General features: G+C 44.0%; 1 protein-coding gene across 4 annotated transcripts in view; it reads left to right on the top strand.

The window, feature by feature from the left end:
• The window catches only part of MAP3K20 (mitogen-activated protein kinase kinase kinase 20), a 90,741-nt gene extending 68,335 nt beyond the window's left edge, over positions 1–22,406 (top strand). For all 4 annotated transcript variants that reach the window (XM_048061618.2, XM_048061616.2, XM_013171551.3 and 1 more), the window contains 9 exons: positions 1,493–1,537; positions 2,431–2,461; positions 2,582–2,721; positions 3,943–4,005; positions 4,956–5,048; positions 14,695–14,811; positions 16,310–16,384; positions 17,457–17,607; positions 21,388–22,406. In XM_048061618.2, coding sequence (XP_047917575.2) covers positions 1,493–1,537; positions 2,431–2,461; positions 2,582–2,721; positions 3,943–4,005; positions 4,956–5,048; positions 14,695–14,811; positions 16,310–16,384; positions 17,457–17,607; positions 21,388–22,061 — 1,389 coding nt within the window. In that variant the 3' untranslated portion in view covers positions 22,062–22,406. The remainder of the gene's footprint in view (positions 1–1,492; positions 1,538–2,430; positions 2,462–2,581; positions 2,722–3,942; positions 4,006–4,955; positions 5,049–14,694; positions 14,812–16,309; positions 16,385–17,456; positions 17,608–21,387) is intronic.
• The last annotated feature ends 2,431 nt before the right edge of the window (positions 22,407–24,837 follow it).

Here is a 24,837-nt window from a genome sequence, read left to right as displayed (position 1 = left end):
TGGCCTAGGGTATGCCTGACTAGCAGTAGGTTGAGAAAATTGTCTTTACTACACCATATTTTCAGTCAAAAAGTCAGGAAGGTCTCCTTTTATCTAGCAAGCACATCTTCCCATCTGCCACTTCACCGTGATGCCTTTGGCTCTGTCCACTTTGGGGAGGCAGTGGGCAAAAGGATGGGATGAGGGCCTGGTGGGTTCTTCTCACAGAGGCGCTTTCGGCTGGTCTCGTGGATGGTTTGTGCCCAGCAAGGTTTGGCTGCGATGGAGGTGGTGGAGCAGGAGGAAGAGGGTCTGAAGAGTCCTCAAGTCAGGCTGGGCATCAAAAAGTTGTAGTTACGGGGGCAAAGTCGAGGGGCGTCGGGCAGCCAAAAGCTCTTCAATGGGAGTTTCACATAGTTACTGCAAAGGGCATGTCTGGAAGTTGTGGGTGGATTAACTAGAGCCTGGTCTTGGTGCCTGGAGAGCCAGGGAGGTGCTCAAGCTGGACCAGAATGGGCAGCCCTGCCCTAGGAATCGGTGCTCAACTGGACGCAGGCAGGGTGAGGGCCTGCCGGGGGGGCATGCTTGGCCTGTGGTTGGGGGCCGGAGTGTTTGCGGGCCAGCAGAGCCCACAGGAGGTAACAAAACAAACCCCTGGAGGCTGGTGGGTAACCAAACTGGTTCTCTTTTGAGTCAGTGTTACATACATCAACTAAGTTTGCAACTGCATCATGGCATTGAGGCTTTAGGAGATGCTGAGTGTCCAAATGCATACATACAAATTAATGTTAACCCTTTATCCAGATAAAAATGTAAAGAAGGTGAAGCCTGGGGTAGCATATTTTTGAGTGAGTAAAACAGAAATCAGTATTGCAGTGAGGTCTTCTAATGTGTCAGCTTTCAAATCATCCCAGAATTTCACATCCATCCTCCTGTGCGTCTTCATGGTTTCCTTTGTGCTTCAAGAGCTAACGGCGTTGTGCATACAGCAAATGTACCACGCACGGGCTGCAACCCCGGAGGGGCTGGGGATTCGGCGCTCACAGAGCCTGAGGCGAGCAGTTACGAAGTGTTGGCAGAAACCAAAGGAGAATTGTCCTTGCAGGATGACTAGCTACAGTGGCTTGACTCCGAATTCTGCTTTCACTACTGATTAGTGGCAGCTTTACTTCCTTCTGCAGAAAGTACCTGTTGTTCTGGAGAGTGTCATAATCACAGCATTATTTTCATTGCAGAAATCAGATGGTATCAAATGTGTAACAAAAGCAAAAGCCTTCCTGTAGCATCAGAAACCAGAGGCGAGATAGCTGGAGAGTCAGCCCGCGATCGGTCTGAATCCAAGGGCTCAGGCTGTCAGCCATGCGAAGGGCTCTCAGTATGGGAGTCACAGCCCAACAGCCTCCCCTTCGCAGGAGAAAAGGAACCAAGTAAAATTGTCTATGGGAGTGAAATTTGGGTGGAGGGGAGAAAAATAGTCAGACGGTTTTCCTTTCAATCCGTATCTCTCACACAGTTGCTGCCCTCCTTTGATATTTGTGCATGGACTGAAGAAGATGTGGTGAGTATCTTGTGCTAACGCGGCCGGCGTTGTGCTGCTGGAGCTCTCTAGCAAATTGCAGTGGGTATGGAGGGAACAAAAGTCGGATCAGAATATCTGTGTGAGATTGTACTGCTAGTTGCTTGGGGGAACTCGTGTCCCAGAAAAGCTTTAAAATGACCATGGATAAATTAAGTATTTAAGTGACCCTGATAAAACAGCCATGATCTCCAATGCCCAGAAAAATTGTGCTGTGAGTTTTCAGCAGCCAGCACCAAATTCCTCAACAATCATTAGGGAAATGTGGAAGTGCTGCAAGATCTAAGCAAGACTTGTCCTGGAGAAGGCAAGATGGGTTTGGAGGTTTCCATGCTGCTGGGATGGAAATTAACTGAAGGTTAAGAGCTTCAATGGGGTATAGCCTTCTTTTTACTCTTTTGTTCAGTTAAAATGCAAAGAACTAATATCAATGATTTATCTCTAGCATGTCACTGTGCCATAGTGATTTTAATGTCCCATTTAGCACTCTCCTTGTGTAGTGCAACATGGGGTTGTTCAGCTAAGGCTGAAAACCCCAAAATAAAGACTGGATTGCCAGAGCAAAAGCGAAAATAGCCCTGGCTACTGCTAAGGGCTTAACTTTGGCCCTTTTATCACATGACAGATTGCTAAACTTTTTGCCTCAGTCCTATTATTCCTCATAAAAATAAATTAAGGAACATGGTTGTAAAGTAGAAGGCAGTTAAAAAAAAATGCAGTCACTGATGTTGGAGAATCTTGAGTCCTTTAACCCCAAATAAATATTTTTAAAATTAATTTTTAAAAGGAGTGATTATATTTGTATGCTCCAAATAACGGTAATATAAAATTTTGCTGATATGAATTTCAAGATTGATTACTCTTTTTTTTTGCAGTTTTTGTGGATGCAACAACTTACTAGAAAAGGTAAAAGCTATTCATATGTACCTTCATGTTCATATTCATGAATATAAATACCTTTGTTTATCTTTTTCTCCCCTCAATGAAAAGCCCTGTGGATTTCTGAATAACCTCTCTTATCTTAAGGCGATGCTTCCGGTGAAATGAGTGTATATGCTAGGTTGTTTAAGGAACATCATATCACTGGGAAACGATTGCTGCTTCTAGAAGAAGAGGATTTAAAGGACATGGGAATTGTTGCCAGAGGACACATCATCCATTTAAAGGTATCTAATAGTATATGTTGAAAGTTAGAGTAAATTATAGTGTAAATATTGAGAAGGATTCTACAGTTTTACAGTAATATTTATTACAAAAAATAAAAAAAGTTATAGAGCAAAATAGCTTGTTTGGTACAAAAAAAAAAAAAAAAAAAATAACAACAGAGTTACAGATTTATATGGCTCTGGAACCCAAAGCAACCTGAACATTTTATGAGGTGTAAAAATGTGCCATGATCTTCATACTCCTCCACATTTCTTAGTTTTGTTTGGGGCAGGAGAAACAGTACTGCTGGGGGTTTGTCTGAAGGGGCCATTTACCCAGCAGAAAGCTTTGGGTATCTTCAGAGAGTGCTCCCTAAGATTTCTCCTCAGCAAAGAGATCAGATATTGAAGAAGTTATTTGAACTTAAATCTCTGAACTTCTCCACTTTCACATCTCGCCTATAACTTAAAACCTACTTTGACCAACAGAACTCCCTTAGACAACTTTTAAGCTGGTTGATTGACAGCTAAGTTGCTTTGCTCTTAAGGCTTTGTTTCATGTTTTTCTGAATATCTAATGTTCGCAACGAATTCAGAAAGCTGTAGTCTGGAAAACGTGATCACAACAGCAGTAATAGTGTTAATACTGTAGCAACAGGAGATAGTTAGGTTTCCTGGTAGTCAGCTTTGGAAGATTTCGCTAAAAGCAGCATCTGGGATTCTGTTGGGTCTCAATGGCTTTATACCACAATTTACTAGTAAAGAGATGCTTCTATCCTAATTGCTAATCCTGCAAATTTAGCTTCGTCTCTGTAAGTCACAGAGATTTATTCCCCTTTTGCTCATCAGCTGTTTTTCCATAGCACACACCATTACTGATATCTTTAATTTACATTTCCTACAGGGAAAATTATTGAAACTTAATAAAGTCAATAATGCCCAGAATGAAAGATTTCAGCTTCCTGGGTTGACTGAGCATAAATAAAAACAACCAAAACAGCGCCCCAAACATCTCTTTTTCTGATTAAGCAGATCTGACTCTGAATGTGAAATGGGGTCGATCTAGCGAGACAGTTTCCAGAGCAGAGCTGTATTTTAAACTGCTCTCACATGCCCTAATGTATCTACAAAGAAAAGCACAGTGTATGCTGAACTGCCCTGTTGTTTGTGCTGGTATTTGTGGTATTAATACAATACTGAATAATGCTCATCTGATTTTGTTGTGTTCTTTTTTTTTTATAGACTGCGATTGAGAAGTTAACCCACGACTACCTAAATCTGTTTCATTTTCCACCATTAATTAAGGTAAGTCTGATTGTTTATATAAGAAGTGCTTCTCATGTTGGTATAAATATTTTACTGTTCTCATGTCTCAACTTTCCTGCCGTTGGCTGGAGGGCGAGGCAGCCTCTCACATAGTGGGTCCGTCACTGCTTTGACAAATGTGGAGGGTCAACAGCAGCAATGGGTCTCATCAGAACAAGTGGTATAATACTAGAATTTGTTTTCAATGAGGCTCCAAGATTTTGTCATGGAACCAGTGCTTCTAAATTAAAAGTCTGCTGGTTGCAATTCCTTTAATGTCATTAATCAGAAATTACTTCTAAGAGCCATTCCCTTGAACAAGTCCTGCTGACTGCTCACCTCCAAAGAAAGGCAGACCTCTGAGGAATGAGCCCATCATTCCTCAGTTTATTGATGTTGCAAGGGAGAAGAATTATTTGTAACGTCTGGCTAGCCATGTGCTAACCTGTTGGTTTTCTGATCTTCCTAACAAGAGCTATAGCAAAGGGAGGGAATGTTTGGGAACTTCGGGGTTGCCGGAGCAGATATTTGCCTGATTTAATTCTGGGAGCTAATCAAGCAATTCTAGATTCCGAAGCCTAAAGGAGCATTTTTAGTCATGATTTATTGCAGGGCTATAGAGTGAAATCCACTTAAAGCAAATTTACATAAAGTGAAACACTGTTCCCCAAAGGGGAAAATGAAAGACTGGATGTCACTGCCATGCCATGCTGGCTGTAATTCCAGTGAAGGTGGCCACCATGGCATTATGCTGCCAAGGAGCGGCTTGATGAGGAGCAGGGACCACCCAGCACCTCCCAGGTGTGATAGGGGCAGAGTGGTGGCTCCTTGTGCTACCTGGCAGGCTTGTAACGTTAGAAAGGCAAACCCCTGCTCCCACAAAAGGCTTTGTTTCTGCTTCCTGGAGGTCTGGGGTAGCCATAAGCTCTCACTTTACCTTGTTTTGGCAGGACTCTGCAGGTGATGCTGAAGAAAACATAGAGAAAGTAGTGAATCTCGAACTTGTTTTTGGCTACCACTTAAAGCCAGGAAATGGTCCAAAGGTAAGTTGGGCATGTTGGATCAGCTTGGCTATCTTTTTAGTCACTACCCAGGGTGTCCTGTTTCTTCTGGATGCAAAAAAATTACCTGCTGCAAGAGGCTTCTTGTGTTGGAATATGCTGAACTAATGTCAAGGTAGCAAGTAGGGCTGAGCCAGTGATGGGCAAACATGCCTGAGAGTGAGCTAGGAAGAGCATAGCGCTGCAGAAAGCTTTGAGTGAAAGCTTTTGTTTCCTTATGAACAATTTCTCTAACCGTCATTTTTGTAATTCGGGCTTTGGCTTTGTTCCCTTTATCCCAACGGGTGTGCAGTAACAATCCATTTAAGCAGAAGAGCCTATTGCAAATGGAGGAGGTTAATGATGAGGGACAGCTGGGCTATGGCACATGCCTGATGTCAGTGGACATGCGTTAGTTTTGTCTTGGCAGAAAGGTGGTGTCTTGTTCTGTGACCAGGAAGAGAGGAAAATGCGTGGCATGCTTAGCTGCTGGCTGGGGAGGACGGGACAGGTACCGCTGGTGCCTCTCTTCCCTCGCAGCGCCAGGCAAGGTGCAGCCCACTGCAGACAGCAAAACTCCTGTGCAGGGGTCCAGCATGCCATATCCAAACAAAGCCCTAGCTCCATGCCATGTTGGTTCAAGTACCTCTCATTGCACCCTGTGTAAGGGGAGTGTTGACAACCCCAGATGTTCCCACAAAGCATTTCTACCATGTTCTCAAAAGTGAGGATTATCCTGTGCCTTTCATTTTCTTTATCCAGCCTGCCACAGACTCTGAGTTCAAGGGTTTTAGAATTAATCATCTATGTGGAAACGGTGTGCAAAGTATTTCTGAGTTAGAGTCAGGGGTTGTGACAGCAGGATTTGTTTCCTTTTGTATTTGACAAATCTGCATTGTGTGTCCATCCCAAACTTGTGGGTGGCTGACTTTCATCTTGTGTTATCTGACTGCTTTGCTTTCAGGGCATATTGTTTGCAGAAGTCTCTTGATTTCTGTACTTGGTGGTGCTTGCAGAGAAAGCATTTAGGTTTGTACTTAGTAGGAACTTGGACTCGTACTGATATCATTTCATCAATTTGAAAAAAGCATTTTGCTTTTTGTCTGGAGATTTCCTTTTTTTTGTTTGTTTCTTTTATCTTGAGCACTTTTTTTCCAATGAAAATTTTCTTTATCACTATGTGAATGACTTAGACTTTGTCGGTGTTCTCAAATGCATGTACCTTATGATGCTTTACAGCTGCTGTTATGTAGGCGTCCATCTTTCCCTCCCATGTGCAACTTCACCAGAAGCAAAAAGGCTATGCAGTACCTTGTGTCTCCCTTGTATTTCCAGCATGGGCTGTGAGCCCTAGCACAGGAGGGTGGGCAGTCTGCCCCAGGAAAGAGCAAGAAGAGGAGTGAACAGACCTCTGAGAGTTTTAGAGAAATTCAGGTTGCAGTCGTGCCTACTGAGTTTGAGGACAAGCAGATATTTTAGCTGTGATAGCAAAATTTGTACATGAAGCAGTGTTCCAAAGTCTATGGGACAGAAGCTAAATCGTTAATAGAGAATGGGGCTAACTGATGGTTGTTTTTTTTTTGCAGCTTTCTGAAAGCCCAAATGACAAGCTGAAGGAGGGCACTTTTTTCAGTTGTTATTTTTTGTTTGCTTTCTTTTGGTCCTGCCTTCCCCAGGACCTCCTTATTGGAGCTCTCTGCTCCCTGCGCAGTTCTGCCCCTTCCCAAGGAAGCAGCTCTCCCTGCAGGCATGTGCACTGGCATCCACCCCGCTCAGTGATGCCGTCCCTGCTGCAGCTCCAGGGAGCGTGCTGTTTGTCACCTGAGGTTGTCTGGGCTGCAAACTTTTTTCCAGGGTCTGTTTAAAAACCTGTGCCTGTCTTAGATATTGAAGTGAAGCCAGTTTTTAAAAGTGGACTGGAATGAGAGGAACAACCGAGCGAGCTTTCAGGAAGGCTGCTGTGGCCAGTGCAAGCAAGGTAGTTTGAGTGAGCAGCACATTAAATGTAACACTAACAAAGCATGTTGTGGTAGGTAGGATATACAAAATTTGGCTACCTTGCTTCTTTGAAAATCCCTGGATACAATCTTCTAGCTCCCCTAGAGGCTGCTTTAAAGCAACTACTGCTGCCATCACCCAGATTTGTAGTGAAATGGAGATACTGGGGATACCAGTATCATGATTGAAGGGTTTCAACTTCTTTTACTGTCCCATTTTTTATAAGAGTTGTGCCTGTTCCTGTAAAACTAGGTCAGCAGAAACACTTGGGATCATACCTTCCACCATCTTTGCAGCTAAAAAGCTGGCCTACATCAATTTAAAAATAATTTTCTCGAAGGAACTTTGCCCTAATCAGCCCCTGTAACAGGCTGCCTACCTAAGAAGCATTTCTCCTGTTTCAGCCATGAGTAAACAGAGGCAATAAGCTCAAATCTGGGTTACAAGTGGAGGATGTGTGTTCCCCAGGTAATGTGTGGACTGCTAGACCTGTGTGTACCAGGAGAGGTTGTTCTGCTCAGCTGGAGTGGGTGCAGAAAGCAGGAAGGGGCTGTGCAGGGGAATGGCTGGCTCTGGGCGGGTTTCTCCCCTGGCTAGCTCTGCCCTGTTCCCCTGGGCTGAGCTCCCACAAGTCATTGTAGGCTAAAGGAAACACTGACTTCCCAGTATGCGACTTTACCATCTGCAGATTTGTTATCTAATTTAAACCGCATCTGCTAGTGGGATTATGTTGGTTTCCACTAGCTGATAGATGCAGTCATTTCATTACAGTTTCCTTCCCTTTTTAGCTGCATCTTTGGAGGTGATGAAAGCTTGGTTGACCTTTGTGCTCTCTGAATGCATCAGGAGTGAGTGCTGCAAAGCTAACCTGGTTTTTAGAGGTTTCTCTTCCAACTCTTCTAGTTCAAGTTATGTGGTTACTTCCATTTACTTCCTTTTAATGACCTTTCCATAGACAGTTCCCACTGAGCTGAAAGGTGATAGCTTTAGGCATTTTGTAAGAATTTTTATTCCACAAATTAAAAAAAAAAAGGGGGGGGGGACCAATTAACTCCCAGATACCAAAGAGGGTAAAAAACAAACCCTGGCAATTGTGGCTTGAGCTGATTCGCAGAACTGCAGAGGGAATTTTCAATGGCTTTCTCATCCTAGGTGGCTCATTAAAATTTCCCAATCAGGGAAAGGTGTCTGAGCTGTGTCGGCTCCACACTGATGAATCATCCAACCTTAAGAAGGATGGTTCACAGTCTTTTTGTCTCCCGTTGATGCATTCTTTATTTTTGGTCCTCAGAAAGGCAGATTTCACCATGCCTTTGAATGTTTTCATTTTTACTGAGTGTGGCACAATCTGACCTACATCCAAACACAAAGCCTTGAAGTTGGCTCACCGTTTTTGCCTTATTTTTCCCCTCTCCCTCCATTTGACAAGGTAAGGAGCAGAGCCTCATCAAAACATCCGCTGTGTGAACTATTTTCTAGCCTCAAATATCCAGATGGGGATATATTTTAATGCTGTTTAATGCTGCTATTTAAATGTGTAGTGTAAAAGTGCATATAATATTAAAGCTACTTCATAGAGAAGTTTTGACCAACTCTCCATGTGGAGAAACATGGACTTGCAAAATATGGCACTACAGGACAAAACAGTACTAAAATAGTTGTATCTGGTCTGTAATTTCAGGTGTTTGAGGCCATTTCTACTGTTTCTTCCTCTCCACCCACCCACCGTGCCGATACTGATAAAACCTTTATTTACTTTCTTGAAACTAATTCCTAGTTCAGACAGATGTGGTATAATGTCACTGGTTTAGTTTGCTAAGGTACTTGGCACATTACAAACCTGGCAAAAGTAAAGCAGTGGCCTAGGTCTAAAATTTTAAATTTCAGTTTTGTTATTTTTCAGTTATATCCTACTGTCTTTATCTGACCCATCCTTCTTAAGATATTTGCAAGTAACTTGACTTTCTAGCGTGGGCTTATTTAACCTTACCTCAAAACCTCATCATCCAGAGCCTGTCTCTCATTAAACCTCAGGGCACTCAATACTAAAGGCTGAGTCAATGCAAGCAGCACAGTGGCCGTGTTTGAGTGCCATTCTCATAGGTTTGCTCAGACTCTAATAAGTAGCCAGTAAAGTGGTAAATACTTTCTTAAGGAAAAACAAACAAACAAACAACTAAGCTGTAAAATAACACCACAGCCGTATTTAAACATAACCATCAAGAGTAACTGCTGTTAATGTAGTCCGCCGGCCGTGGATCAGCGGCAGTGTCAGACATTTAGTGTGGGCTGCCTGAGCTCCTTGTGCATTCTTTCAGAGGGGTTTCCTGGGCCAGGCTCTGTGTCTGCACGAGGGCACACACGGAGGCAGCCCCATGTCGGTGGGGCCACAGCGCCTGCTCCGCTCTGGCATGTTTACCCCTGTGCTAAGTGGGAAGTGCCCCGCAGGAGGACCGGGCTGGAAGTGACGTGCGTGGTCACCAAAGAGCCCCGTGTTTTCCACATGTCCACATTTTAAGTCCAGCCACATGGCTACCTGAGGGCACAGTGAGGTGTTTTGGCTGCGCTGGCAGCGTGCGTAGGAGGAGGAAGGCCCTGCGCCTCCTCAGGCCGGCCGCCATCCTGCCGCGGCCTGTTACCTGGCCAAGGAGCAAGGGCTCCGGCTTTCTGGGAGGCCGAGCTGGCAACATAAATACATCTTTTGCTCGCTTTGTTTCTTTACGTTGTAAGAGCATCTCTCTCGCAAAGCCTCCCCTCCGCCCCTGTTTTTCTCTTCCTCACGAGTGAAACAAAACCGGCGGCGGAGCCACCTTGTCTTGCTGGAGCCTGGCTGGCAACAGCCTGCCCTGACCTGAGACACGAGCCATTGTTAAGGGTATAACACATTTACATATTTTGCAATAAAACATCAGTTATTTGCATTACTGTGTCAAGTTTTATTTGATTCTTTCACCTAAAAATGACTCATTTTCCTTTCTTGTATTTTAAAAACCAACTACTCTAAGCTTGTTTGAGAATAATCAAAAATTGCCCATTTAGCTAGAAGTCATTTTCTTTTCAAAAGGCAAATGTTATTTAATCTTTCAGCTGTTCATTGTGCCATCATAAATACTTTCTTTTCAGCACAGTTGTGGGGACTGAAATGAGCCCACTAATTGCCTCCCATTTCGACTGACATGTGGTGGTTTAGTGGAAAGAGAACACAGCGGGGAGAAGGAAATAGGAGGCTGAGAAAATGAGAGCTAATTATTTTCACTGCCTCATGTCAGGCTCTGTGTCAGCCTTGTTTTTACAAACTGGAAGGTTTAGCACTAAATAAAACAAACTGGCGTCATGTTTTTATATACTGGCAGTGTCATGGAAGCAGCTGCACATCTCAAAGACAATATAATGCCTGCATTCGCATGGACACCATCTGACAGCCACTGTGAGCCACTGCTAATGAGGATATCACAGTGGTGCCAAGTGAAAGGTGCTGAATTATGTATGATTCTTCATCAGTGCAGCAATAGTCCTGTACATCATTATGAGACATTGTTTTGCTGAAGAGATTAAAACATTCTTAGTTCCAGACCCTGCAACCTATACACGCTACAAGAGGTTATTAATGGAATTTTTAGGGAGAGTTTCTTGTGGATTTCTTTTTGGTTAAAAATATCTCATGGGACAAAGCCGTGGTGGGTCATGACACTATATATATAAAGAAGAGAAGCAAATTAACCGTAATTGTGTTATCTTCCTTTAAATCCAGAATAATAAAATATAGTGTAGCAGGGTGATACATAATGATAAATAACCCAAGTGCTGTCACTAGATGTTCAACTCTAATGCCTTTAAAACAGCAGGTTTCAGCAGCTGAGATAGATAATAGCTAAGAATGTAAAGGAGCTTCTGGGGACCTAAATAATCAACATGCTACTACTTTTAGTACCAGCATGACCAACATTTTTTTTTCATATTTGTTTCATCTTGTGTTACATCTTACTTTTCTTCTAATATCCAGTTGCTTGCTACGATGCCGTTTCTGTTTTTTCTTGAATCATAAAAAAAAAAAGTTTATTGCAACCACTGATTTTAAAATTAATCCTGGACTTGGGCCTCCTTGGAAAATGAGGCGTCTCCCCAGCAGTAGTTTGAAGCTGCTGTTGCAGGAGACATGTTTGTTGTTTAAAGACTGCGCCTGAGCTTTTTCATTTCCCTTTCAGTTTTTGTTACAGACATTAGTACATACGGGGTTAAAGGAGTATCGTCACTGCAGTAAGCAGGAGACTTAATTTTTAAAGTGTTCTTATTTTCTGTTTTGAAGATGAGAAGTGGCTCAAAATACATGTGATTTGCTTTTCTGCTACCACTGTCATTTGCAGAGGCTGCTAATTTAGTAGCTTTGTCAAAATGTTATTCAGAAATGTTTTCCACCCAGAGTTTTACTGGTTGTGCCTTTTAATTATGAAACTATTTTTTAAAAAAACAAAAAGCTAAAATTATTTAAACCAAAATAGAATAGGTAAATATTGAGATGTACTTTGATATTTGAATTACAAGATGTCCAGGGAAATCTCTTTGAAGCACCTTGTGTATGTATATTTATCAACCAGACATTTTGAGTAAGCCATTTCCAAATTATTTTCCCACATAAGTCTGGCACTAAATGTATTCTCGATCCAAGAAATCTTTTGGCTCCAATTCATCAAAGATTTGAAATACATATTCTTGGTTATTCTAGCCAAATTTTTGCTTATATGGTTGAGCATCTCTCTCCTATTCATGGCTAAATAAGAACCTAAAAATCAGTCAGAAAACAGGAAAATATGTCCCATTTCGTGGTCACATATCTAGCATTATTTCCTGTGTGGCTGAGCAAAATAAGTTTATAAGAAAAGTAGCCAGCTACTTATCTTAGATATTTCCCAAGGATCTTGATTCTGAAGGCACCAAGCTTGTTTCTTTCTCCATCCTTTTCCTTTCTTCCTTCCCTCTCTTTTTTTTCTTTTTTCTTTTCTATCTTTTTTTTCTGCCAGCCTCTCCTCTCTCTCCTCTTTTTCTTTTTATCCCCCCCCCCAGTCTGCTGACTATTTTACAATAATGCAGAGTGAAAACCTTCCCAAATAAAATGAGACACGCATTTTCAAGTGACCAGGGAACACACATTTAGCGCTGTCCTTTGCTCTTTCAGTATCTGTGCGGTATGCCTGGAGAGGACTCCGAGGAGGATGGAAGGTTTGGGGGCTGGATTTTAAGGACGGGTGAGCGTGTTTCTGCCTCTGAAGCTGTGGCTTGTAGCAGGGGAAGGCGGCGTTTGTGCAAGGCTTGTGCATCCACAGCTGCGTGGGGCAGCCTGATTCGTTACCGCATGGAGAGGGCTCCTGCATGCACGGCGGATCCAGCAAGGGGCCGGGCACTGGCAGGTGCCCACTGCCTGCCAGACCCTGTATTTACAGAGTCTGTCAGCCTTGTCTTTAAAGATGGGAGTTTGATTTACGTGGTTTATTGAAACAAGCTTGTATTTTCCAGACTTGGTCTGTATGGAGCACAAAACCCCGAGCCGTGAAGGTGCGGGAGCCCTGTCACAAGGCAGCAGACAGCTCTGGCGCTTGGTGCTTGGTGCTGGCTCACAGCAGGAGATGCACTGAATTAGCTGACTGGTAGTGTTTTATGGCAACGTTTTGTTCTTCACTTGGCTGAGGTGTTTTTGTGACACTATTAAATGTCATCAAGCATCTTGTCTCTAACCTCAGTTTAGGTCTGCAATAGGGAATCCAGGTAGCACAAATTTAGGAAATCCTGCAAAAAAGTCTGGCAAGGAAGACAGCACAGACAGGAAGAGGAGCACAGTTTGAGAGGTGAGGAGGAGTCCAAGGCAGCTTGCTCCACTGTTGCTGTTCAGTCCCATAGCATGTACAGTCTTCAGCTGACGTCAGGGCCAGTGCAGCATGCTGCACCTACCCACCTGGGAAGAGACAGGCATAACCCCAGAGGAGCCCACAACCCAAAGCAGCAGGACAGAAAAAGGACATGCAAAGTGATGTGGTCTGTGGTTAGGAAATGGAGGCACAAAGTGACTCCAGCACCTTATCAGGTCGTGCAGGAAAATGGTGGCAGAACTGGAAGTTGAACTTGGTGCATCCGAGCCCCGGGCCAGTGTCCTGACCACTGGACTGCAGTACCCACCGCTCGCCAGGGCGATGCAAAAAACAACCCGCACGTCCACTCTCCTCATGAAATGCAGCAGCTTTCAATGGGGACAGATGGACATACAGGGCCAAATGCTTTCATAAGCATAATTTGTTTTGCGGTTCGGAAATGATTATACTCCAGTTTTCTTTTATCTTGGAATTGCCAATTCAATGCCTGATTGAAAGCTTTGAGACTTCTGAGGGCTGAGCTCCTACGTTACATTTATGAGAGATGCACGTGCAAACACTAGCAGATAATCGCATGTACAAACGGATATCTCTTAGGCTGCTGTACGTTTGTGTGTGCAAATAACTGCTTATGCCAGCCCTTGGCCCTAGGCGGCCATCTGTGTCCTCATTGAAAGTTTTTGCATTTTTTGAGTAGCATTAAGGAGACAACTGCCTCCCGCAAATGCTGAGATTGCACCTGCCTGGCCAGCGACACATGGGACCCTCCTGAACCCCTGGCACATCTGGAGGGGCTCCTGTCTCTGCGAAGGGCAGTCCCCGGCCTGGCTGCACAGAGATGGAGATGCCGTGCTTCACTGCAGCCATCCCTTGTCCCTCAGGGGACTGATTTCTGGAGGAGCTCAGTGCACTGGACACTATCAAATCCCAAAAGCACCTGCTGAGCAGGTCCCAGTCCCCAGAGCCTGCTGTCCCCAGCGGGAGCCTCCCTGGCCATGGGCAGGGCCCCTGGTCCCAGTGCTTAACCCACACCAGATGTACTGCAGGATGCAGCTGGAGCCATCAACCTCTTGCAGGCTCAGACCTGTGCAAAGTGCTGGATGGTGGCACCATGTTCAGCTCATGGAATTGCTTAAAGACATTGCTTTGGTCTGTTAGACTTACTTTCTAAGCTGAACTCCCTTACTATTCACAGTGCTGCAGGAGGTGAGTGGGAGCTGAGGATGCTCCACGCCTCGCTGGGCACTCGGGATCTGAAAAAATTGCGCTGCAACAACCAGCTCATCCTCTTGCCCATTATTTCAGCAGCTGTCTTAATGGCATTGCACAGACCCTCTGGTCCTTCGTTCCCAGGTTCACCAGGAAGATGTCCCGAGGGCTGGCTGCCAGCTCTGGCTGTGACGCCGGGCGATGGCTCCCATGGGTGCGCCGTACCCCCGCTGCCACGCGGGCGTGCAGAGCTCCCACCTCCTGCTCAAACAGGCTGTCTGTGCCGGTGGGTGAAGTGCCACCATCCTCATACCTGCCAACGTGGAAACTGTCTCTCAGGGTGAGCTCAGCAGGGAGCAAGCCAGAGAAACAGAGGGTTTTCCACTAGCAATACTTTCACTGGAAAAGTGCATGTCCTGAAATATATATATGTTGCTTGCCTTTTTTTTTTTTTTTTTTTCCTGTATGGAGAGGATTAGGTTTGGTTTGGTTAGTCTTGGTTTTTGGTTTTGTTTCATTTTGTGTTTTTATTATTATTATTATTCTAACAATCCAACATTCTTTTTTTTTATTATTCATAGGATTGTAAATGGAAAATGTACATGGAGATGGACGGGGATGAAATTGCAATAACCTACATAAAAGATGTGACATTCAACACTAACCTACCTGATGTAGAGATTTTAAAGATGACAAAGGTATTTACAGCCTTAAAGCTTTCACGAATTCACAGATCTCAAACAAAGACATTAAAATACCACAGCAGTCGACTTTTGTGCTTGTGGAAGCTCAGTCTCTTGACAGCTTTTAAATAAAATGCACATTTTAAACAGATTTGTATCATAATAGGAGCTAGGTATTTTGGTTCTCTTTTAAGCTGACAATAATGCTAACAATAGAAAAATAAGAGAAGGAAGTAATTTATATTTTCTTGTTTTAATTCCATGTTATATCCTCTGATTTTATTACCCTTTTTAAAGATGAGAATGTTCAAAAATTACTTTCCTTTTCAAGAAGAGAAAGTGTTTTAAATGTTCCAGTTTGAAACTTCATGTGGTGTCTGTTTTTTTCTCTTTTTTTTTTTTTTGACATGGTTTTAGAACCTTTACATGCTTCTAAAACTCCCTATTTCATGCAATGATGGGTTCCAAAGACTGAAACCCATCAACATGTTGATCACAGGCAGTACAGCCCTGAACATCTGCAATTTAGCGTCACTGGGCATTTACCTTATTTCAGAACCTGCCTGTAAGTATTTACCAGCCAGCATCTAGACTGCTTTTACCATAACCAACGGAAGCTTTGTTAATGCACAGGACATTCTGTTTATTGTTATTTTAATTGATTGTTTTTATTAATAAGCTCCACTTGATAATAGCTCACGCAATAAATGAAAAAATATACAGCTCGATTACCAGTTAGAACGCTGCTCTAATGTGCACTGATTTAAAACAAAACCAAAACCAAAAAAACCCTCCTGAATGCTTTTAACTGTGGTGTTTTTTTTTTTTGCCAAATTTTGTTTGTTTGTTTTCTGGAGGAAAAACTAAAAAGCATACTCTGAACAGAATTTTAGGGAAAATATGAAAATATGTGTCTTTGGCAGAAAGGATTCTCATATTTAATTCTTGCTGGTACTATTGTTATAGGTATTGATTTCTGGAGTTTCACTGTTGTGATTTTATTGTTGTTATTATTTCATTGCAAGATAGCTTTCTGCTTAATTTTCAGAACTTTCATTCTGGACATTTTATTAAAAAAATAAAAGACTTTAAGTTAAATAAAGCAATCACCAGATACAATAAGATTAACTTTTAACATACTTCAACATTTTTGTTGTCTGACAGGGACTATCTCCAAGAATCTTTAGGTATTTGTTCTTGCTGGTCTCTGGAAGTCTACCACAAAAAAATTTTGCATGCATAAAAATGAAAAAACGTGCTTTACCATGAAAATATTTCATGTTGTCTTATTTACAGTCAGCTATGGAAATCTCTTCTCAGTTTCCTTTTGTAAACAAGGAAATAAAAAAATTCAAAATATATTGCTTTGTCTCATAAAATTTTAAGAAAAAGTATTGGTGTTAACAATATGGAAAAGGTTGAAAAATGGCAAAAGTTGAAAATATCTTTGGGATGTTTCAACAAGTCAGGAGAAGAATAGCACCTTGTAAAATTTCCACCATGTTTTTTTCAGCCCCCATTTGTTATGGAGAAATGGATTGTGGGGATAGAAGAACACCAGTCTGTAGAATATGTTGTTACATATGAGGTAAGTGCTAAGAAACAAACAAAAAAATGTTCATCCAAGATAAAACCTACATGGGAGATGTGAAAATAGCATCCTCTGGCTCCTTTGTATCCTATAATCAAGTCTCATCACCCTGTAATTAATGGTAAAATCTAAAGTTTGGAGCAAAAGCTGAAAGAGGTTTACAGAGACTATGTCCTCAGACAGCTGGCTGAAACAGCTCTTTTTCTCAAGGACAAAAACTCCTTTTGCTTGAGGTGTGACGGTCAGTGTGCTTGCATTACCTGGAAACTGTGTTTTTTACCTTTTCAGTGAAGTTCTAATTAGGAGAGCTGAGGAGCAACAGGAGAAGAAAGAGAATGATAAGTCAAGAGTAAAAAAAAAATAATAAAATCCAGAAGACAATTTAACCATGTACTGTGATAGAATTTAACCTGTTTAAAGAGAGTTTGTGGTTACTTATAAAAGTGTTTTTATGAAGACCAATGCTGTGGTTCACACTGAGGCTAATAAGATTCCAGCTCTGTCCTGAGCAAGGATTCAAACACTGATGGAGAGATGGGGAAATCATGGACCTTTTTGGCTTGTCTCAGATATGAAGAACAGCAGTTTTCTGTTGCTGCCACAATAACCCTAGGTTTTTGGACCCTGGAATTTCTCACAGGAGTCATAGGCCTGTAATTGAACTTGATACTCCAGCAAAGTAAATGTGGAGGATTCCCGTGCAAAAATACCTGCTACTTCTTTTAGCAAGCACTGCCTATGTGATGTTCACATTAATATGACAAGTAAAATACTTTTTTTTGTATTTGTAGAGGAAGGTCTTCAGATCTTTCCTCTACATTGTACGTGAATTGAAATACTTGTTCACTACCACATTTTTAGCATAATCATAAAATACCAGCCAAAATTATTCAGAGGCTAAAAATACATGAGAACTGGCTAAGTGATTTTGCAAAACAAACTCTATATTCAAAGTGCTGCTGCTGCCCAGGCACTAGTGGAAGCTCCCTGTTAGGAGAGCGTAGTGGGTTGTGCATGGTTGTGTCCTTGTGTCTTGTGTTCTCATGTGTGTTGTGTCCTTCCTGAGCAGAGCGACGTTAGAGCTCCCAAAACCACCAGGCATGTCCAAGCTATCCACTGGAGCAAGGTGAAAGTGCAGGATGAGGTCGAGGCAGTACAGCTCATGATACAGACCTCGCTCCCCAACTCGGAGGGGCATTCACGGAGCAGGTCTGACTCAAGTAAGTCACCACAAACAAACTGCCCACCTTTATTGCTGTCATGGGCAAAGCATGCATGTGGAGAACAGCAAAAAGTCAATGCCATTATTCTGGTTCAACAGCAGAGTACCATCCTGTAGCTTCAGCTGGATTTATGGTCCCTGTGATGTCCTCATAGATGTGTGCAGGAGCATCCTGGCATGTATGACTTAGCTTAAAGGCTAAATGTTAGGTAGTAACATGTTTTATATCGCAGTGCGATTTAAGAGAGATGACCTGCATGCTCCAGTAGAAAGCATGCTGGAAGCAGTCCATGGCAATTAGTTACAAATCCATGGTCTGCTGTAGTCACTTGCAGTAGCACGTCAACAGCACAGATCCTTCTTCTCCAAAACCCCAAATGCTTCACATCTTCTGTTATTAACCAGCTTTAAATACAACACATCAGTAATCCTGGGGAACATGAAAATCTCCAGCTTTTAGTCGAAATAGTTAATCTGAATACTGGACAAAATGTTTGCCCCAAGAGAAATGCCCTTCCTCTGCACAAACTTCAGCATATGAACGGTACCCTCGCTGCTGTGCGGCCCTAGGGAAGGTGCTTGGCTCCTGCTGTCTTGCAGGCTGGTTGTTCTATGCTCGGAGCTGCTGCGGTGCAATCCAGCTCCAGCTCAGCACCAGCGCAAAGCTGTCACCACGTGTCCACCAGCAAGGCAGGACTTATCAGCGTGGATGCACTCATACCAGCTTTGGGACTGGACTGAGAGCACAGATAGGATACTGTAATTATCTGTGTAGCTGTGCCCTTGGTGAAGATATGTTTCTTGATCAGAATGTCAGCAAAGCATCTGCTGGGAAAGAAGACAATCTCTTACGTCTCTACCCTCCATCTGTTGGGAAGAATGGAGTTTTCCATAGCCCTTTTGGGAATTTTGGAAGCCAGTGCTTTCAGCAACTTTTGTATGAAGTGCATGCTGGCATTCTGTCCCTGCAATCCAAAGACAGCAGAAGTACTGCGGTCAGCTCTTTCCTCCTGCTCTTGGCCACCCAGCATGCAGGCGGCTTTGCACAAATGTGCTTGGATATGGGTGCCTCCTGGAAGAACCGGGTGGATGCAGACTATTCTTGCTGCGGCCAGCACTCTTGCAGTGGGGGCACATATACCAAGGCTGTAGCCTCAGAACTGCACATGGGGTGAGGACAAGAAGTCCCCTCTAGATATTATGCTGTTCTGTTAAGTGCTGCCAGCCTGGCAGACCCCATAGGCCCTCTTGATGGCCAGCTCTGCTGTAACGAGGAGTGAAAATCTTCCCAGTGAACTCTTTTTCCACAACTCAACCTGCCTGTTTGGGCCTGCCCTGACTTACTGTTATCCAGTTCTGGCTTCTTCTGGAATAGGACTTTGGAAAAACTTCTTCGTGTCTTAAAGATGCTGTTTTTTTTGTAAAAATTTTTGCTAGCCAGAGCAGGTTTTTTTCTGATCCAGTTCACATCAGTGCTGTAGAAATGTTTGAGCTGGGGTAGCTGAGGGGCAGCACAGGAGCTATAACAAGATAGCAGTCAGCAGAGGGTGAATTTCTCCAATTATGTAGCTCTATTGCCACATGTAGAAGAGTGGCCTCATGAATTGCGTGCTGGTGGTTTAGACTACAGACACAAAATGGGTGTTCTTATTCCTACGTAATTGTACCTTGATCCATTTGCAGCACAACTGTTTTGAAATGCAGGTGGGAAACAGAGCATATCCTGAAAGACACGTACGTCTTCACTGCGGATTAGCTATGGTCATCCAGGTTACTCTAGTTTTGGGGTGATGAGCCATACAGCCATACCCAAGTGTGGTGTTGTATCTTCACAGGTTGGCTCTGCTGCAGTAAGCCAAGCTGCTTTCATTTTTTTATGGCGAGTGGTGGGAGAGCTTGTCTGTCCCTCTGGCACTTGGAGGAGTTGCACGAAGTCACTAATGTGTTGTCAGCACCCAAGTGAATAGGCACAGTTCAGAGGAGATGGGTTACCAGCCAATATGAAAGCTGTGCCTCAGCTCTAGCAAATCTTCTGGCCTGTCTTCTTTACCAGACCACCTGCCCCAGGTTTAAAACACCACCAAATCCAAGCACAAAGGTAAGGGTAATGCCAATGTAAGAGGCTAAAATAACCACCAGTGAAGACACTACCCCAGTGGGTTACTGCATGGAGCATTTAATTCAGTGTACAGAGTTGGTGGCTCAGAGACCATATGAGGGAGAAGCCCCAGCCCATGAGAGGCTTGAAGAAAGGGGCAGTTCCAGAGGTGACACTGGGAGTCCCTGCTGGGCAGCTGTTCTCTGGGCCAGGCACCACAGGCAGCCCTAAGAAGCAGAGACTGAGGGCACCAAAGGGAAACGCTCATGCAGGACAGTGCTAGTGCTGGTCCCACATGGTACGTGGTGGTCACCTGAGAGCTGGTAGCAAACAGACACCCAAAATTAAGTCCTGAGCCAGCTGCTTCCAGATCTATGAGGTCTGTGTTTTACATCCAGAGTGTTGGTAAGAAGGTATGGGGGAATGGCAGAGATGACAATGTCTAGAAAGTACACTTCACCATGCGTGTTTCTTTTGAAACAATGAATTTCAAGGAGGTTAAGAATAGAGAAGTTGATTCCCACCTGTCTTTTTGTGAAAGCAGGTTCATCTCTAAGTGCAGTTGGTGTGCTCTGCTGTGGTGGTGTCCCAGTCGCACTTTGGCAGGAAAGACATTTTCCTTTTGACATATTTGATGTTAAGTTGAAGTGATTTAAATCTCTTGGGATTTCAGCAAAGTCTGAGGACAGGAGGAATGGAAGAAACCAGGAGCAATACCTAGCAAGGATAGAGCTGCTACCCAGCTCCTGCAAAACTCCCCAGGCAGATGCAGCATTGCAGTGGTAGGCAGAGGAGGAGGTCTTTCCTCTGGAGACCAGCAAAAAGTGAGAGAGGAGGTGGAGTCCTCTACTGCGGATAATAAAATTTCGGTTGTGTTTATCCTGTTGCAAGCTGCCAGGGCCATGCTTTCCTGTAGGAATGATATTAGTAATCTTTAAGTACAAATCATTCAAATCTCCCTAGAGCAAGATTACATAAGCTACATTTTCTGCCTGAAGCTGGATAGAGGCTGTGGGGTGCAGCTGGGCCTTACTATGTGAAGTATGTGAAGTAGATTGACTTCTGAATTCACAGTGATAACAACAAACAACATGGCTCTGGCTGTCATGGTGAGAAAATGGAGTGAGGGGAGGTGAGTCTGGCAACTTCAGCAGTGGTTTGCACTGCCTCTGTCATTGTGAACGGCATGGCCAGTGCTGTCTGGGAGTGATGCTGGGTGGAGGGCAATGTCACAGTGGTGCTGGCACCTGAAGGTGCCAGTCCATGCCTGTTCCGGAGGTCTCCAGGCTCTTTTATTATGAAAGCTGAGGAGGAATCTGCAGAGGCTGCCAAGAACATCGCAAAAATATTTAAAACCTGTTTGAGTTAAAAATGCTGGGAGACACTTGGGAGTAGAAACCCAAATGAGCAGCCAAATGGATGGTCCAATAAGTATTTGTAGTCTAAAATCCATAATCTGCATGGGCATCAGATATACCTGCATCACTTAGTATTTTAAAAGTCCATAATGTTGAATATACTCAAAACTAGAATTATCTTCTACAAGGCTGGGAGGGAAATGTTGATTGGAGATACGTAGATGTTCTCAGAGAGAGAAAACCTCCTAACCTCATACATGAACTAGACCATGTTTATCTAGCACTTCGCACAAAGATGACTTTGTTTTCCTTTCCATGCCAGGCATCGACAGCCAGTGGATGAAGACGCTGCGCATGCACCAGATAGCCAAGGCCATGTCTCTCCAGCACGGCCACCCCCACAGCCCGACTTCCATGACGCAGTACCTGCCCTACCTTCGGAGCCAGGACTCCTACGCTGCCGCAGTGAGGCGGACGCGTGGTCCCGTCAGTTACCAGTTCACCTCCATCAGCCACTCCAGGAACTCCTCTCCCCTCTCGCACAGTTTGATGAGAAACCTGTCAAATCTGCACCTCAACTCGAAGGGCAGCAGCACCTCCAGCACGGCCTCAGACACCGCTTCGGAGAGGGACAGGTCCACGGGCAAGGCCAGGAATGCCTCTCACAGTGGCAACTCCCGCAGCTCCTCTGATGGGCGGCACAGCGGGACGAGCTCCCCGGTACCCCCCAGGACCTCAGGCAGGGCCTACAGGACCTCCTCAACACCCCCGGCCCCTGACCACCGCAGGTATCCCCGCAACCCCCCCTGGCCCAAGGCCATCCCGGGCATGCCCCTGCAGGGCGAGAGCGAGCCCAGGAGAGGCGAAGGGGAGGGCAGGGTGAGTGAGGGAGGGTGGATAAAGGTGCAGAACACGAGGAAACCCTACAGGCAGAGCACTGGAAAGCCGGGTAGAGAGAGGTCCAGGGGGAGCTGGAGGGGTCGGAGGACGTTCTGAGGGGGGCATCAGCTGCGAGCTATGACAGAGCCAGCTTCCCCTCTTATTTCACTGAACGCTCAACTGGGAGATGACACGTGCTTCTACTCGACGTGCTCCAGCTCTCGCACCGCACTGAAGCCACGACACTACCTCGCTGGGCTGGCCAGCTGCACGGCGCCACACAGAGCCGGACAGCGGACGGGAGGAACCGCCACACCTGCCCTCCGCACAGTGGACCTCTTCCCTCCCAGTACTGATGAATTTAGTCTGGTTGCCTCCCCTCCCTTCAGCTGCTCATGTTCTTAGCTGACTGGATATGCACTAATTTGCTTATTATTTCAATAATAAAATCAGTAAGACACAGCCATGTGCCATAATGAAAAGCTCTCCATTTCATCTGTAGAAAAGGAGTTGTGCTGTTACCTCTCCCCTCTCCTTGCTTCTTTCTCTTGATGTTGAGCCTGTCTCTGAGCACAGTTTCCACATGCTTTATTCAATCTTCTTCTGCCGGGGCTATAGGAGGAGGTAATATTTTTGTCAGACCATCATAATCAGAAGAAACAGGAACACAGAGATTTTTCTTCAGGTCCACTCCAGTAACTTCACTTCTCCACTTCCAGCATGTCATCCCCTTTCAGGGTTTTCTCACCTCTCTTTTTGTTAAAACCCAGACATCAGGTATCTAACACCACAGAGCAGACACTGTGACACACACAGTTGTCGTAATCAGAAGGAGAAAAAAAAAGTTTTTTATGTTTTTGAAAAAAAAAGAGGGAGGGAGAACAAGACATTGCCTTTATAATAGATACATCTAACCCCTCTGAGGTGTATGATAATGTTTATCCCTGGGCAGCAGGCATTCTTTAATTGAATTTTTAAATGTGGCCAGGCTGCGTTACTTTTGTCTTTCAGTCTTCGGGTAGTAAAGACAAGGTCAGCAAAGTTTGTGATTAATGTGGTCTTTAGCTCCATTGAGAACAAAGACACAGTTGTAGACTCACTTGTCTTCAGAAAGTTCCTTGTTGGCCTTTTCACTCCAAGCTGATTTCACACAATTAAACAGGAAAAAAAAAAGTTAGGGTTTCCCAAGACACTAGAGGGGAAAAAAAGGAAGAAACAGATAAAGGAAGATGAAACCAAAGCAATGCATGATACTCTCTGAAAGGCAAGAAACTGTAAATTAGAGATGACTTAGAGTGAGGTACTAGATCACCATCTATGCCAAGCAATGCTCACTGGCATGCAACTGCGAGCAATGCTGGAGGATGCCAGCGTGTCACCCTTGAAGAGCCCCCCATCAACCACTGCCACATCACTGGACAGTCAAAAGGTCATGTAAATTCCCTGCCTTGCACGAATGTCACCCATGGGTACATGTATTTCACCTCTTTCTGATTCTCAGCAGTCCTGATGAGGGCTGGGCCCCACGATGGGTTTCCCAATACCTCCCAGAGTGAAGTGGGACCCACATTTCATGAATATGGGACAGGGTCCTCCAAATCCAATGGAGTGGACCACTGATAATGGATTGCTGTAGCTGGAGCTCTGTCATTTAAGCACCTTTTCCTCTGACAACAGCTAAGAGCAGGAAAACCAAACAAAATACGAGAAGCTTTACCTGGAATTAGATGGGGCTGCATGTGAAGCTCTGTGATAACAAAACTGTTACAGCTTCAAACTGTTTGAAACTGGTCACTAACCCAGTTTCTGACCCTGGTTTACTGAATCTGACAACTAATTTGGGAGATGTGGAAAATCTACCACTGGACACTATGCAGCAGGAGACGGGGATTTTGTGTAGGTCAGGGGTCCCTCCCTAACATTTCTTACAATTACCAAAAAGGTCTGTAGGATACCAGCTGATAGTAACCACACCTGAAAGTACTTGCTAGAAACGTGCTCATGTTATTAAAATTTGAAGATGCACCTCAGGAATTGAGATCTTATTTCGTGGTTGGGCCAGCACAAATTGTAGAAAGTAATTGCAAGAGTTTTGGAAGGGTACCTTTCACTTCCAGGGTGATGAGGATGGTGGTGTAGTTGCACAAGCCTGAGAACAATGCCCTACCCAGAAGACACTGTGGGCTGGTGGTGGCAATTCAAGATTTATCAGCTGCCTGTGGTTGATTGTCAAGATGTCCAGAAGGATTGTGTTGCTGTTTGTAAGCAATTTAATGCTGTGCCTAATTTTAATCTGCAGTGTACTGTCTGTCCACATCTGTTGTATTAAAGTGTTCATTGGCATTTAAAGGAGGAGCGGATGGTATTGATCACGCCTTTTAAAATTAAACAGACATGCAATAGTGACTGATTAGAAATCCTCTTGCTGCACCAGAATTGCTGGTTAGGACAACAGTAAGTGATCCTGTGGAAAAAAAACAAAATCTTCATACCTAGTGCGTGCCTCAAACCATGGCACCAAAGCTGTTTTTGTATTAAAACAGCAATAAATAAATCACTCAGTGACAATTTTTGAAATTCCTAAAAACCCTCATATTGGAATATATTTGCATACAGTTCCTGCTTCAAGTGTGAACACTTTATTTTAAATTACAAAATACACTTCATATGTTCTCCCATATACAGTCTTTCCCATTAACCCTGCTCAAGTGAAAAAGTCTCTGCAATATCTAGTTTTCCACCTTACCACTCTCACCATGTCTAGTCCCTGACTTGGTAATAATTCATTATAAGGCAAAACGCGCTTACATTTTTACCCCTAGTACCTTGTGAAGCTGAGGAATTTATATCCATGTTTTACCACCATGCGGCCACTGCTGACTAGAAGACTGTG

The sequence above is a fragment of the Anser cygnoides genome, chromosome 6 (genome assembly GCF_040182565.1).
Source record: "Anser cygnoides isolate HZ-2024a breed goose chromosome 6, Taihu_goose_T2T_genome, whole genome shotgun sequence".
Lineage (NCBI taxonomy): Eukaryota > Metazoa > Chordata > Aves > Anseriformes > Anatidae > Anser > Anser cygnoides.
Note: the sequence above shows the minus strand (reverse complement) of the source record. Positions and strands in the feature narration are given on the sequence as shown.